The sequence below is a fragment of the Eubalaena glacialis genome, chromosome 8, assembly GCF_028564815.1.
Source record: "Eubalaena glacialis isolate mEubGla1 chromosome 8, mEubGla1.1.hap2.+ XY, whole genome shotgun sequence".
Classification (NCBI taxonomy): Eukaryota; Metazoa; Chordata; class Mammalia; order Artiodactyla; family Balaenidae; genus Eubalaena; species Eubalaena glacialis.
The window spans coordinates 128209847-128224473 of NC_083723.1; the positions used below are offsets into that span (position 1 = coordinate 128209847).

Here is a 14627-nt window from a genome sequence, read left to right on the forward strand (position 1 = left end):
ACATAGCTGCCCTCATTCCTTCACACATTGTGCTCCTTTTGTGCTACAAAGGCAGAGTGGAGGGGTGGTCACCGAGGTGGTCTGGCCTGCTATTGTGGGTAGAATTGTGACCCGCAAAAAGATATGCTCAAGTCCTAATATCCTGTACCTGTGATGCGACATTCGGAAAGATGAGTCTTTGCATGTGTAGTCAAGCTCAGGTGAGGTCATATTGGGTAGAGTGGGTCCCAGAATCCAGTGACTGGCGTCTTCATAAGAGAAAGGAGAGGGAGATGCGGACACACACAAGGGGAGAGCAGCACGTCCAGAGGCAGAGGCTGGAGGGGCACAGCAACAGGCCAGGGCCCAGCAAGGTGCCGGCCACACCGGAGCTGGAAGAGGCAGGAAGGACCCTCCCCTAGCGCCTGCCCAGAGAGCGTGGCCCTGCTGCCACCTTGATTTCAGGCCTTCAGACTGGGAGACAATAAGTTTCTGTTGTTTGAAGCCACCCAGTCTGTGGTGCTTTGTTACAGCAGCCCTAGGAGACTGATACACCTGCAAAACACTGCACGGAAAGCACCTGGCAGGCTCTTGTAGCATGAAGGCTGTGGCTCTTAAAAATCCCCATTGGCATTTCAGCCCTAAAATTCTTTGGTAGTCTGTTCTAGAAGTTTCTACATAGTGAATGTATGCATTGAATGCTTGAACTGTGGCCTGGCACGTGGTAAACGCTCACCAAATACTAGCTTCCACCATCCTCCTCCTTCTCATGGAGAAGACGTGGCTGCTATCTTAGGATTCTGTTAAATATCAAATTGGACATACATTTTCTTATTTTTAGAAAGTACGAAAGAAGAGTTCCTATGAAATGCTAATCAGTGGTCTTTGTTCTCATCTGAAGGCTCTCTATGAAAATATGCTGGTGGAATTGCCCTTTGCTGGCTTTTTCCTGTCCAAGCTGCTTGGAACCAGCGCGGATGTGGACATCCACCACCTGGCTTCCTTAGACCCCGAAGTGTATAAGAATTTGCTTTTTCTCAAGAGCTACGAAGGTGACGTGGAGGAGCTGGGGCTGAACTTCACTGTGGTGAACAATGACCTCGGAGAGGCACAGGTGAGTCGGGGCTCTGGTGTGCAGAGACGTTTGTGTTCTTCTGTATGAGCTTGTGCACATTTTCGTTGGAAGAGTCCCCGGGACTGAGAGTAGAGCTGGGGGAGTTCTGGTGGTGAGTGCAGCCCTCGCCACCCCTCGCGGTTCCAGGCTGCCAGGCTGCCAGGCACAGCAGCCGTCCTCCTGTGAAGGTCATTCGCGTGGCTGTGAGTGAACCTTGCCTGTGGCCTCATTTTTGGAGCCTTGGGGGTAGGTGGGGCTCCTTTGTTCCTCATCCATGCTGAGTGGCCCTTGGCAGCTCTAGCGCGGGTCGCAGACCTTCACTATCCATCTGGGTGCTCCTGTTATTTTTATCCTTAAAAAAAGTGAATAACATACTAGAGAGTCAAGCTAAGTTTTTGAATAGCTGCTTTATTGAGATACGATCCATGTACCATAAATTCCGCCCTGTAGCCTGTACAAGGCAGGTTAGTACGACCAGCTCCAGCATCCACGTTTAGGACACTGTTATCACCACGGAGACACCGTGTGCCCAGCAGCAAGTCCCGCCCGTCCCCAGTCCAGGCAAGCACTGGCCCACTTCTGTCCCTGTGCACCTGTCTCTTCTGGATGTTTTTCACACCTGGAACCTTAGGGTGTGTGGCCTCTGGTGCCTGGCTTCGTTTACTGGGTGTTGCAGATGTACTTCACTCCCTTTTCTGGCCAAATGATGTATGGATATACCACATTTTCTTTACCAGTTGATAGGTGTTTGGGTTATTTCCACTTTTTGGCTCTTAGGAATAATACTGCTATGAACACTCATGTAAACCATACATACTGAACGATTTAACACCCGAGATTTGCTTCGGATGTCATGAGAACAGGGCCAGTAGGTGAAGGCACAGGTGGCCTAGATTGGCCGCGAGGTGGAGCTTGCTGAAGCCGGTGGTGGAGGTGGGCGTGGGGGTCGTCGTACCGTCTGTCTACTTGAACACGCGCGCAGATGATCCCACAGTCTGCAGACCTTTAAAAGATGCACACAGGCAAATTGAATTGTTTGAGCGCTTTGGAAGTCATATTTGTTAATATCTCATTGGATTTTTGAAATAACCAACTTGTACTATAATGCTGATTGGGTCATCGTGTTTCCGGTTACTTTTAAGTGCCTCTTGCTTCCTTGTGCAATAATATCCAGTTAATTCTGGATAAAATAAGGACGATAATGAGTGACCCTAAAGGTTAAGCATTAATTCACTTGGAATTTAAGACTGTAGAGCAATTTTGACTAACTGAAGGATAAACGTAATTTTTTCTCCCTGATTAAAATAGTTCCATGTAGCATTTTCGCTTTATATTTCTCCGTATCAATTAATTTCTCTTTTCCTATTAGCTATACTCCGTCACTGCTATTCCCATTTTCGGAAGTCTTTTCTCCGTTCTGCCATTTAATATGAACGCTTTATTTGGTAAGAGTTTAAGTGAGCTGTGTACATAAAATATAACTATATTATGTTACAGTTTCATTTAACATTCTAATGAGGATGGATTGTGATGAATTTAACTTTCTGGTCATGTAATATGTTAATGAGATACACTAACATACTAGGAGAAATGATAGAATAAAAATCAAATGTTTAAGAGTAGTCGTGACCTGATGTCTCTTTGAAACTTTAAAATCATCTTACTACATGTATATTTATATTTTCAGTCAGATTAAAAACATTCTAACTCTTAAAAAAAAGAGTAACCAACCGTGCTTTTCTGACTTACAGTTGGTTTTCGTAGAAGTTGTCTCTTTCACAGGAGAGATGCATCTTTTCTGCTCTTCTTATGTAGATTGATAATCTTTTCTGAATCTACTAGTTGGACTTCAACTATGAAAGTATTATCTTTAAACTTTGTAATTGCTTCTCTAAATTTCTGTTATTACTTGGTTTCTAATCCAGGCTTTCAAAGGTTATCAGCTTTGCCAGCTTAAAAGTAACTGTGTGTTCAGCAGGTCCTTAGTGTCCCGTCCAGGCAGCCTGGAACGTGCACTGACCCCACAGGTGGCTGACCCCGTCTGGATCGACGCGGCTTTGGTTTTTTTCCTGTGGTGTCGCCTACTTGCCTCTCCATGCCTGCTCTTCCCTCCTTCATCATTCAGGAGGGGTTGGTGGCGCTCTGTGCGCCGGCCAGTGGGCTGTGCGGAGGAGATTGCCTTTAACTGTAAGAGCACACTCATTCTAACTAGAGGCAGATATGATCTGCGTTGTGAGATCTGTAGTTTAGTAGTAGCTCAAAAGGAGTGCTCCCATCCCAGTAGGTCAGGGAGGGCTGCCCGGAAGAGGCTCTGGGTGGGTGATGAGGGGTCACCAGGTAGGTGAACAGATAGATTTGAAAGTGGCTGAAGTTTCACAGGCTTGTAGGAGAGTAGGTAGACAGAGCCAAGAAGCCTGGGCTTTATCCTCTCGTCCGTGGAGAACGTTTTAGGGCCTTGGGCTTTAGGAAGGCTAAACATACACTCAGGAAGAGAGCCGCTGTTTCATTCCTTAGCTGATTTAGGGTATTTCGGGGTAAGAGAGCCTAACAGATGCGTTTCAGAGCTAGTAGGAAAAGTAATGATAAGACACTTGCGCCTCCTGTCAGCCGTAGCTGAGGTTCTGGTTCTGTGAGTCAGGGCAGGTCCTGGGTATTCTCTGAGTCAGGTGGTTCCAGAATTCAGAGAAACCTCAGTTTGGTTAAGCAGTGAAAAAAAGTTTTTAATGAGAGGAGTTTGACCGTAATTTTCATTTGTAAAATTACGTTCTGTGGATCAGTGTCTTGGACTAAGTAGATTTTATTTGAGTCGGACGAGGGGTGGGGCAGGCAGGACATTCCAGCGTTTCTTCTTTTCCAGGCTGATGAACATGCCATTGTTGGATGTGTCACGTTTGTTTATCCATCTGTCGATGGACATTACAGTTGTTTCAGCTATCGTGAATAATGATGCTGTGGCCGTCGCTGCATAAATATCTTTTGGGGTCCCTGTTTTCAGTTATTTTGGGTGTATACCTAAAAGTGGAATTGTTGGGTCATATGGCAGTTCTGTGTTTAACTTTTTGAGGACCCTCTGTACTGTTTTCACACAATTTTACATTCCCGCCAGCAGTGCGCAAGGGTTCCGATTTTTCCACATACTTGTCTGCACTTGTTATTTTCTGCTTTCTTTTCTCTCTGTTTTTAAAATAATAGCCCTCCTAGCGGGTGTGAAGTGCCGTTTCACTGTGGTGGTACATATAGTACACAGCGCTGTGCTGTAGTACCGAGGGTCCCTCAGGAAAACTAAGAGATTTAGTATCTTTTCATTGGCTTCCCCCCTAGACTACAGAACTGTTCCGTGGTTTATTCTCCATCGTGATGTCTTCCAAAACTGAAGCAAAAAGCGTACACAAAGATTTATACATCCTACTGTCCAAACCTTCTGGATATTTTTTAAATGATGATCTTTGTGGTTTTTGAGTTTTCAGTATGTTTCTTAGCCTTTAAAGCTACCTGTTTCAGAAATAAGTGTGGACTAAATCCTAAACAGGAATAAAGGAAATAATGCTTCCTGAGACCTCCTCCTTCCTCCTGCTTGGTCACGTCTAGGCATCTTTGAGAACTGGCATCGATGCTGTAAGATAAAAGGATGAGGGGTTGAGAACCATATTTCATTTGGTTGTTTTGTTTTGGCCTCTTCTTCCATCTCATAGAGCTGAAATTTCAGCACTGCAAAATTGAGATGTTTTTTAAAGACGGGATTTATTATTGTCAAAAGGAAATGTCAGCGTGCAGATAGTGAAGCCGCTGTTGCCTCGCTCCACCTAGTGGCGCGGCTTAGAAGAAACGAAATGAAAGCTTTGGGGCCGTGGCCAAGGCCTTTGCTAATGGGGGTATTTCCCATTTTCCTTCTGAAGTAGACGGTAATGGTGAGATGTCGCATATGTAAGAGTTCCATTAAAGCGCCACTGATAATACTGGAATCTGCTAAAAGCAAAAGTGTGAAGTCAAGATGTTCCAATTATTCATAGAAATTCCCACTGAGTAGAGAGATTATAGATGATAATGCATAAGAATAATTATACTAAAGAGTCTAATTGGAAAGATTAAAGTCACTGGTAAAGTACCTAATTTGGGGAGAGATCGTATGGATTTCTGTAGAAATATATATAAAAACCTAGTTCTCATATACAGGTTTAGGTTTATAAAACATCATGATTTAGAGGTTTGTAATATGCAAATACTTCATTATGTTGGCAGGTTATGTTAATGAATCTTCCCTTTTAAAATAATGGTGTTGCTCTCCAGTTTTTTTCTTTAGTGTAATCAGTATGGCTGCTTGTCAGCCTACTCAAAAGTGAACCTGAAATTTTAGATGACTAATTTATGCACATATCTCCCTTGAGGAAAATGCTCAGGGTTTAAGATGGATCCATAAATAATCATCTGTTCTGTAGATGAGCACTGAACTTGAATCATGAGAGCCTGGCTAAAGCCCTGTTTTTGCTGCTTTGCTGTGAGACCTTGGGCGAGTCACAGACCCCGTGCTCATCTTCAGAAGGGGATAAGCTGCCGTGAGGATGAAATGAGCCCCTGTGCGTGAGTGACGGGGTGGGGGGTGGGCAGAGGGGGCGGTGCCTGTGCACTCCCAAGGGCCGTAAGGTGTAGACGTCCAGGGTGGCAGAGAGGAGAGCTCTTGCTTTAAAGATTCCATGTTTAAAGATTTAAATATGTCCCTCAAAACGGAACTCTGAGGACAGATTTGATGTGATTTAAACATACATAGCTTTTTAGGTGTAGCCTGAGAGAGGAGTTGAAATTACCATTGTAACCACTTTCAAGTTACTAGAAATGTCAGTGCTGTCTGATTAGTCAGGTAACGGGGGTGTTGGAAGCTCTTTAAACGATACCTTCACGGGTCCTTTTTCTTCCAGATCACACAGTACATCACCATTTATTATCTGCCTTTAATCCACTTAAAGGAAGGGGGGTGGTGTCTTAGCTGTGGAGACAGAACGGCCAGCTCCTGTGGCTCGGGTGACAGGAGGCCTGTTGGGAGAGCAGCACAGGAGGCAGCGCGGCCTCTCCCCAGAGCCCCTCCTCGGACCTGGCGGTTCCAGCGCTGAGCACGTGCATTAGTGAGCAGTGAGCGTCAGCTGGTAAAGCTGCACACCTTTGATAGCACTAGATGGCTGTGTAACCATCAGACAGAGGGTAATTTAAGTAAAGCCATCACCAGATCCTAAAACAGCCCCTTCTGTAAAGTGACTAAACAACCGGGGTAAAATGCCATCGCCCAGAGGGAGGGGGTGTCTCTGCTGCACTTGGACTATAGTAACTACCAAGAGGCTAAAGGCTGTGAAGGAAATCATGGCGGGGGGGAGGGTATCAGTCATTTTCCCGTGGTCCATAATCTAAGCATTCCTCTACTTTTACCCCGCAAGTTTGCCCCCTACTTCCTAGGCGTATTGAGCCTGTTTTGAATGTTACCCAGTTTCCACTGGCAGCAGTCCCCTTACGAAATAACTCCTCCACTCTGGAATGTCTTTGTTCACTATTTTGGATGTATTTATATTTCTTTATCCTTGGCATACGTTACCTCATCCACACGCCTTGAGAATGCATTTCTTTTGTTTAAGCGCTAGTAAACGAGGATTCTAAAGTCTACTCTGGTGAATTAGGCTTCCATATTTGTAGCTGTCTGTGGAGTTTTGTCTCGTCACCTTTGCTTATGTGAGTTTACATAGTCACAGTTCCAGGACGGACAAAGCAAGTGTCACCATGTCATAGAGTTCAGGGCCGGGTGACTTCTCTGTGGCACACACTGAAGTCAGGTGCGGGGCACCCGAGTCTGGGCTCCCCATCTCCGCTGCGGCTCTTTCCCCCCAACGCTCCAGGGTTGCTTCCCGGGGGTTCCTGACCCTGCGATTTTCTGAGTGTCGTTACACGGTGATAAAGAAGTTCTTTCTAGTGCTTGCAGATACATGAGAAATGGAGTTATTTCTAGTGATTACCACTACCCTTTATATCATATTCAAAGTACTTTATGGTAGTAATATGGAAACACAGAGAGAAATATATGCTATCTATATGTACAAGTAAGAATAATCATTTTACTACAACTTTAATTCCTTAAGCTGCGTTTTCTCCAGAATGAATCCCTCTGACTCGTGCTGATCATTCGGTTCATATCTTTGCACTTTGTGATTTCTTTTTTTTTTAATTAATTTTTTTTATTGCCCTGTGTGATCTCTCATTATTTTTTTTTTTAACGGAATTGCCATGATGACATTGTAGCATCATGCCTTGGTACTTTGGAGAAAGCCGGGGTGGTTAATGATCTTAAAGACAGAATAAGATGCCAAGCTTTGGAGGGTCCCATCAGAGGACTCCTCCATCTGTGAGGCCACATGTGCTGGTTTTCACTAAGATTCTCGTGTACAGAGCAACACCGTCAAGTTCCCTTGAAATAGTTGTTCTTGCTCTTGTTTTACCCTATCCTTTGAGAAGTTTTTGACTCTTACTTTAATATTCACAGGTGGTCGAACTGAAATTCGGTGGCAAAGATATCCCGGTGAACAGTGCCAACCGGATTGCGTACATCCACCTGGTGGCCGACTACCGGCTGAACAGGCAGATCCGCCAGCACTGCCTGGCGTTCCGGCAGGGCCTGGCCAACGTGGTGAGCCTGGAGTGGCTGCGGATGTTCGACCAGCAGGAGATCCAGGTCCACTTCTTGCACCTGGGGACACGGGTGTTTCCTGACATGAAAGGCCTTCTTCAGATCTGCCTCCAGTTTTATAACCTGAACTTTTTTTTTTTTTCAGGTATTAATTTCTGGTGCACAAGTTCCCATTAGTCTGGAGGACTTAAAATCCTTTACAAACTATTCAGGTATGTTATCACTACTAGTTACTCATCCCTGAAAATGTTACAGATGGTCATATTTCCAAAGTAATTTCTAACATGCTTTTTTACATGGGTAATTCATTCATGATTTAAAACCCAGGCTGTATGGGGTTACAGTGAACTCCTCTTCCTGTCTCATTTCCCACCGTCCCATTCCTCCCCTGCCCGTCCCCACCAGGAGTAACCACTGTTCTTGGTGTCTTTACATATTTACATATAAATACAAATTTCATTCTTATTTTCCTTGTTTGTATACACTATTCTGCAGCCTGCTTTTTTCTCTTCACAACTTACCTTATTAAGCCTCTTCTTATGGCCACTGGCTTGCTTCCAGTCTTCTCCTTTGAAAAATAGTGCTAGACCAAAAAAAAAGAAAAACCTAAAAACTGAACCTCATCAAAATATTTACTTTTGATTAAATTAAACTTAAAAGATTTTACTCTTCAAGAAAATGAAAAACCAAAAAGAAGACATATAAGTGGGCAATAAGCATATAGAAAGATGCTCAACAACATTAGTCATTAACGAAATAACAAAAGCATGACTAGGTTGTTCAGAGTTGGATTGGTGTACTCTTTGGGTGTTTGTGAGGTGTTTTTTTTTTTTTTTTTTTTCTTTTGGCCGTGCCACACGTCATGCAGGATCTTAGTTCCCCAACCAGGGATCAAACCCATGACCCGTGCAGTGGGAATGTGGAGTCTTAAGCACTGGGCCACCAGGGAAGTCCCATAAACTTTATTTTATATACTTGGGAGCAGTGAAAAGGAAAAAAAAAAAAATCATCCTTAAAGCAACCACTATTATTTTGGTTTGTTTTCCTTAACCATAGTCTGTTATTCTCGTATTTTCAGGGTTTTTGGTAAAAATCAGCAGACTGATTTTAAAATGTATATGGAAATGTGAAGGACCTAAAATAGCCAAAACATTTTGTAGAAACAAAGTTGAAGGATTATCACTCTGATTTAAAACTTACTATAAAACCACAATAATTAAGACGTTGTGCAATTGGCACAAGGGTAGGCATATTGATCAGTGGAACATAATTGGGAGTTCAGAAACAAATCCTTAGATTTACAGTTAATGATTTTTGACAGTTCAGTGGTGCTGGAACAGTGTGCACGTGGAAAAGAATGAGCTTAGACCTTGACCTCACACCGTATGCAGAAATGAATTCAACAGGATCAGAGACCTGTAGGTAAAAGCCGAAACTGTAAAACTTCTAAAAGAACATATAGGAGAAAGTCTTCATGACTTCTGGATTAGGCAGAGTTTTTAGTTGTACAGCAAAAGCATGATCCAGAAAAAAGAAATTGATAGAAATTTGGACTTTCTCAAAATTAAAGATTTTATGCTTCAAAAGATACCATTAAAAAAGTGAAAAAACAAGCCAGAGATTAAGAGAAAATATTTCCAAGTAATATATCTAATAATGGCTTATGTCCACAGTATATAAAGAACTTTTGCAACTCAATAATATAAACAACTGAATTTTAGAACATGGGCAGAAAATAAAGTGTTCCACTAAAGAAGATATATAAGAATGTCTGGTAAGCAAATAAGCACATGAACAGATGTTTAACACCATTAATTATTAGGGAAATGCAAATTAAATTCTGATGAGATACCACTACATAGCCACCAGAATGACTGTTCTCAAAGAAGACAATACTAAGTGTTAGTATGTGAAGAAATTTGAACCCTCTTGACTGGTGGCAGTGTTAAATGGTAGAACCTCTTTGGAAAAGTTTACAGTTATATAAAAAGTTAATTGTAGAACAACTGGATTTTTGCAAAAGAATGAGGCTGTACCCCCACCTCACACCATATGCAAAAATTAACTCAAAATGGATCAAGAACTGTAATGTAATACCTAAAACCATAAAACTCTTAGGAGAACACAGGGATAAATCTTCATGACCTTGGATTTGGCAGTGGGTTCTTAGATATGACACCAAAAGCAGGAGCAACAACAAAAAATAAATTGGACTTCATCAAAATTACAAGCTTTGTGCATCAAAGAACATTATTAAGAAAGTGAAAAGACAGCCTTCAGAATGGGAGAAGATATTTATTTGGAAATCATATATCTGATGAGGGTCTGGTATCCAGAATGTGTAAAGAACCCTTACAACTCAACAAGAAGACAAGCCGGTTCAACGACGGGCAGAGTGCTTGAATAGACATTTCGCCAAAGAAGATATTACAGATAGCCAGTATGCTCAAAAAGATGTTCAGCATCACTAACCACTACGGAAATGTAAACCGAAACCAGAGGGAGATATATTCACATCTATTAGGATGGCTGTTATTACACACACACACACACACACACACACACACACACACACAGAAAATAACAAGTGTTGGCAAGGATGTGGAGAAATTGGAACCCTCATTCATTGCTGGTGGGAATGTAAAGTAACCAACATGGAAAATGGTTTGGTGGTTCCCCAAAAAGCTCAACATAGAATTACTGTATAATCCAGCAATTCAGGACTTCCCTGGTGGTCCCGTGGTTAAGAATCCGCCTTCCAATGCAGGAGACGTGGGTTCAATCCGTGGTCGGGGAACTAAGATCCCACATGCCTCACACCACAGCTAGGGAGTCTGCGTGCCGCAGCTACTAAGCCCACACACTCTAGAGCCCGTGCGCCACACCAAAAGATCCCACGTGTCGCAGTGAAGATCCCACGTGCCACAACTAAGACCCGACGCAGCCAAACAAATAAATAAATATTAAAAAAATAATAATCCAGCAATTCTACGCCTAGGTCTATATCCAAAGGGATTGGAGGCAAGGACTGAAACACCTGTGTTCATGCAACATTGTTCACAGGAGCCAAAAGGTGGAAACAACCCCAGTGTCCACCTACAGATGGTGGATAAACAAATGTGTTGTAGACATACAATGGGAATATTATTCAGTCTTAAAAAGGAATGACGTTCAAATGCACGCTACAGCATGGATGAATCTTGAAAACATTACGCTAAGTGAAATAAGCCAGACACAGAAGGACAGATACTGTATGATTCAACTTCTATGAAATACCTGGAAGAGGCAAATTCCTAGTCACTGAAAGTAGATGAGAGGTTACCAGGGGCTGGGGACGGGGCACAGGAAGTTACTGCCTAGTGGTTATAGGAGTGTCTGCTTGGGGTGATGAAAACGTTTGGGTTGGAAACAGCAGTGATGGTTGCACAACAATGTGAATGTAATTAACACCCTTGGATTATGCACCAGAAAATGGTTTAAATGGTGAATTTCATGTTACATATTTTACGACAATTTTGAAAAGAAACCTATCCAGACTCCTCTGTTCTGTTGAGTGCTGTTTCCCAACCTTTCCTCCAAGGTAAATTTTGAAAAGGTTTTGGAAATGGATCGTAGTGAAAGTTGCACAGCATCATGAGTGTAATTTCGTTTAGTGAAACATCTTTAAGAGCACCCTGAGAGGCAGACCAGATCATGGTTGTCTATGGGGTGGACATGGGGGTTTTTGAGGAAATGGATATGTTTTAAAACTGGATTGTGGTGATGGTTTCAGAACTGTACATTCACTACAGTAAATTACGTATATCCACGTGTGTATATTTATATGTATATAAATGTGTGCATGTGTCTCCCCCTTCTGTAATTAATTTGTATTGCTCTAAATTTGAACTCTAAAGGCAGATAATACCTAAGGTCACATTGTCCTCACTATCAAGTCTTCTGTTGAAAAGAATGAAATCAATCCAAGCTTTCCTTTGCCAAGAAGTGGTCTTGGCTTCTTTGCGTTATCCTGTCTGCACTGAAAGCGTATGCCTTTAATGATCCTAGCTATTCCTATTCTAGTAAATAGGTTTAAAATATTACCATATTCATTTTGGTGCCAATTAATGCACTTAAGATATTTTATTGATGATACTTCTGTAGTATATTAACAATGAGGGAACAACATATAGCAATTATTTCAGTTTTAGGAAGCACTTAACTAGATTAAAAGCTGTAGGTAGCAGATATCCCACCTCAGAACAGTGGTCTAATTGAGTGCTGGGGTTGGTCGGTAACCATGGTCTCTACCTTGTTGTCGGAAGGATGGGTGATAAAACAAATTTAGATACTAAGATGTGTTGGCAAAGTAACTAGCTCTATTAAAAATAAAAATCCCAATGTTTCTGCTATTTCTAGATGTGTGACAATCATGTAAATCCTTTGTTATTTAGGGTTTGCTACTCAACAGAGGCTGATTTTTAACCCCTAGCAGAGTTCTTAAAACTCAGACCCCTTTGCAGCATCTTTTGCTGCCAGGGTTCATCTTGTAGCTGCAGGGTGTTTGTTCCTCATTCTGGCCTTTGGTACTTTAGCTTCTGAAGCTTCTCTCCCTGCTGTGTACTTGCCCATCATCTACCAGGACAGAATAAAGGTGTTTCTCTAGAGTTGGCTTTCAGCCATGAGCTGAGAGAAGAAGAGACTGTTCATCACTAGACAGGCACGACGAAAAGGAATCACTCTTATAAGTTTGTTCCTCTGGTGCCTTTAGGAGACTCTTGCTTCTGCAGTTACCTCGTTTTTAAGAAAAACGTCTGTTCCTTTTGTCATAGGAGGCTATTCTGCTGACCACCCCGTAATCAGAGTCTTCTGGAGAGTTGTGGAAGGGTTCACGGATGAGGAAAAGCGCAAACTGCTCAAGTTTGTGACCAGCTGCTCCCGCCCCCCTCTCTTGGGGTTTAAGGTACACAAGCTCGCCGCAGCTGGCTTTAAACACCGACTTGTAACTAAGAAAGCCAGCAGGGTAGCAGATGGGGCTGAATGAAGTAGTGCGTACACATTGTTTTCAGAGAATAGTATTGACAGTGTGTCAAAACACCCGGTTTATTATTTTGGTACTATGTTTTTAGCCTCATTAACTGAGTATTTCAGCTCCATCACTGAAGGATTGGTTATTATCTGTGTGTCCTGGTGCTGGTTTCATCTGGGGTTTTTTTCCCTGCGTTCGCAGTGTCGACCTATTGCTGTGAGGGTTGTCACTGTGCTGGGGGTTAAAAGCGAAGAGCTGCTGCAGCCGGGCGGGCGCACTGTGCCGTGAATGATCAGTATCACGCGTCTGTGCGGCTCAGGCTGGTTTCACTTTTGAACTGAAGAAAACACAGGCTACGAATGTTGATGTCGGGTATTTGGGAAGAATGATGCATGAGCAGTAGTATATTTTTTCCTGGTTGCTCACTGTTACTTATTTCATGTTGCCTGGCCTTTCTGTGTCGTTTCTGGTAATTCATGTTGATCTCATATAAACTGGCTTAATATTCTTAGCAATTAAAATTGGTCATGGGGGGCTTCCCTGGTGGTGCAGTGGTTAAGAATCCGCCTGCCAGTGCAGGGGACACGGGCTTGAGCCCTGGTCCGGGAAGATCCCACATGCCGTGGGGCAACTAAGCCCGTGTGCCACAACTTCTGAGCCTGCACTCTAGAGCCCACGAGCCACAACTACTGAGCCTGCGTGCCACAGCTACTGAAGCCCATGCGCCTAGAGCTGGTGCTCCGCAACAAGAGAAGCCACGGCAATGAGAAGCCCACGCACCGCAGCGAAGAGTAGCCCCCGCTCGCCACAACTAGAGAAAGCCCACACGCAGCAACAAAGACCCAACGCAGCCAAAAATAATAAATAAATAAATTTATAAAAAAGATACAATAAAATTGGTCATGGGACAGTTTATGTTTTCCTTATTCATAGTAAAAGAAATAAAGTTATATTTAATAGTTTAAAGAGGCACACAATGGTATATATAACATAAAATAATATCGAGTTAGGTAAGCATTGTATATTGCGTCTGCTTGTGAAACCTAATGGATTGGCATTCACTTTCCAATAACCTTGCATTGGACACTGAGTTATGTATCGGTTGTTCTTCAACTTTTTACTTTGAAATTATTTAAAATGTATAGAAAAGTTGCAAGAATTGAACAAAGAACTTATTAACCCACTTTGACCCATTGTTAATATTTTGACACATTTGTTTTCTCATTCTCTCTATATACGTATATTTCTTTTCTGAATCATTTGGGAGTAAAAGCTGAAGATGCCATGTTTCTTACACATTTCTCCTACCACCTCAGTACTCTCTTACACAGCCACAGTTAAGTGATCAAAAGTAAGGAACGCGCAGTGATGTACTGAGCTTCTCTGAGCCTCTGCTTCACAGAGTGTGGTCCTGAGACCAGCAGCTTCAGCACCACCTGAGACCTTGTCAGAGTTAAAACATTCTCAGGCCTCGCCCAGACCCCCTGAATCCACTCAGGGAGGGGGCTCAGCCCTCCTGTTTCCACCTGCCCCTCGGTGTCCAGAGCGCCTGCAGTGGCCCAGCCGTCCCGCAGTGTCCTCCACGGACTTCGACTTCCCTGGTCTGCGCTCCAGCCCGAGGCTGCACGCTGTGTTTACTGGCCGGTTTCCTCCAGTCTTTGTTTAACATTCTCAACAGGTCCTGGCACGTTATCCGAGAATATCCCTCAGTACAGTGGAGCAGTTCCCCTCCTGGGAACGAGCGGACTCACGTGTGTTCACACAGTTCTCACGGGATCGCTCAGAGCAATATGACTGATAATGACCAAAAACCGAAACAGTCCAAATGCCCATAAACTGGTCATGGGTAAGCAGAATATAGTCTC

General features: G+C 43.1%; 1 protein-coding gene across 4 annotated transcripts in view; it reads left to right on the forward strand.

Moving 5' to 3' along the window:
• UBE3C (ubiquitin protein ligase E3C) overlaps positions 1–14627 on the forward strand; it is a 123272-nt gene that overhangs the window by 94355 nt on the left and 14290 nt on the right. For all 4 annotated transcript variants that reach the window (XM_061199001.1, XM_061198999.1, XM_061199000.1 and 1 more), the window contains exons 19-22: positions 881–1093; positions 7611–7799; positions 7900–7966; positions 12566–12696. In XM_061199001.1, the coding sequence (XP_061054984.1) occupies positions 881–1093; positions 7611–7799; positions 7900–7966; positions 12566–12696 (600 nt within the window). The remainder of the gene's footprint in view (positions 1–880; positions 1094–7610; positions 7800–7899; positions 7967–12565; positions 12697–14627) is intronic.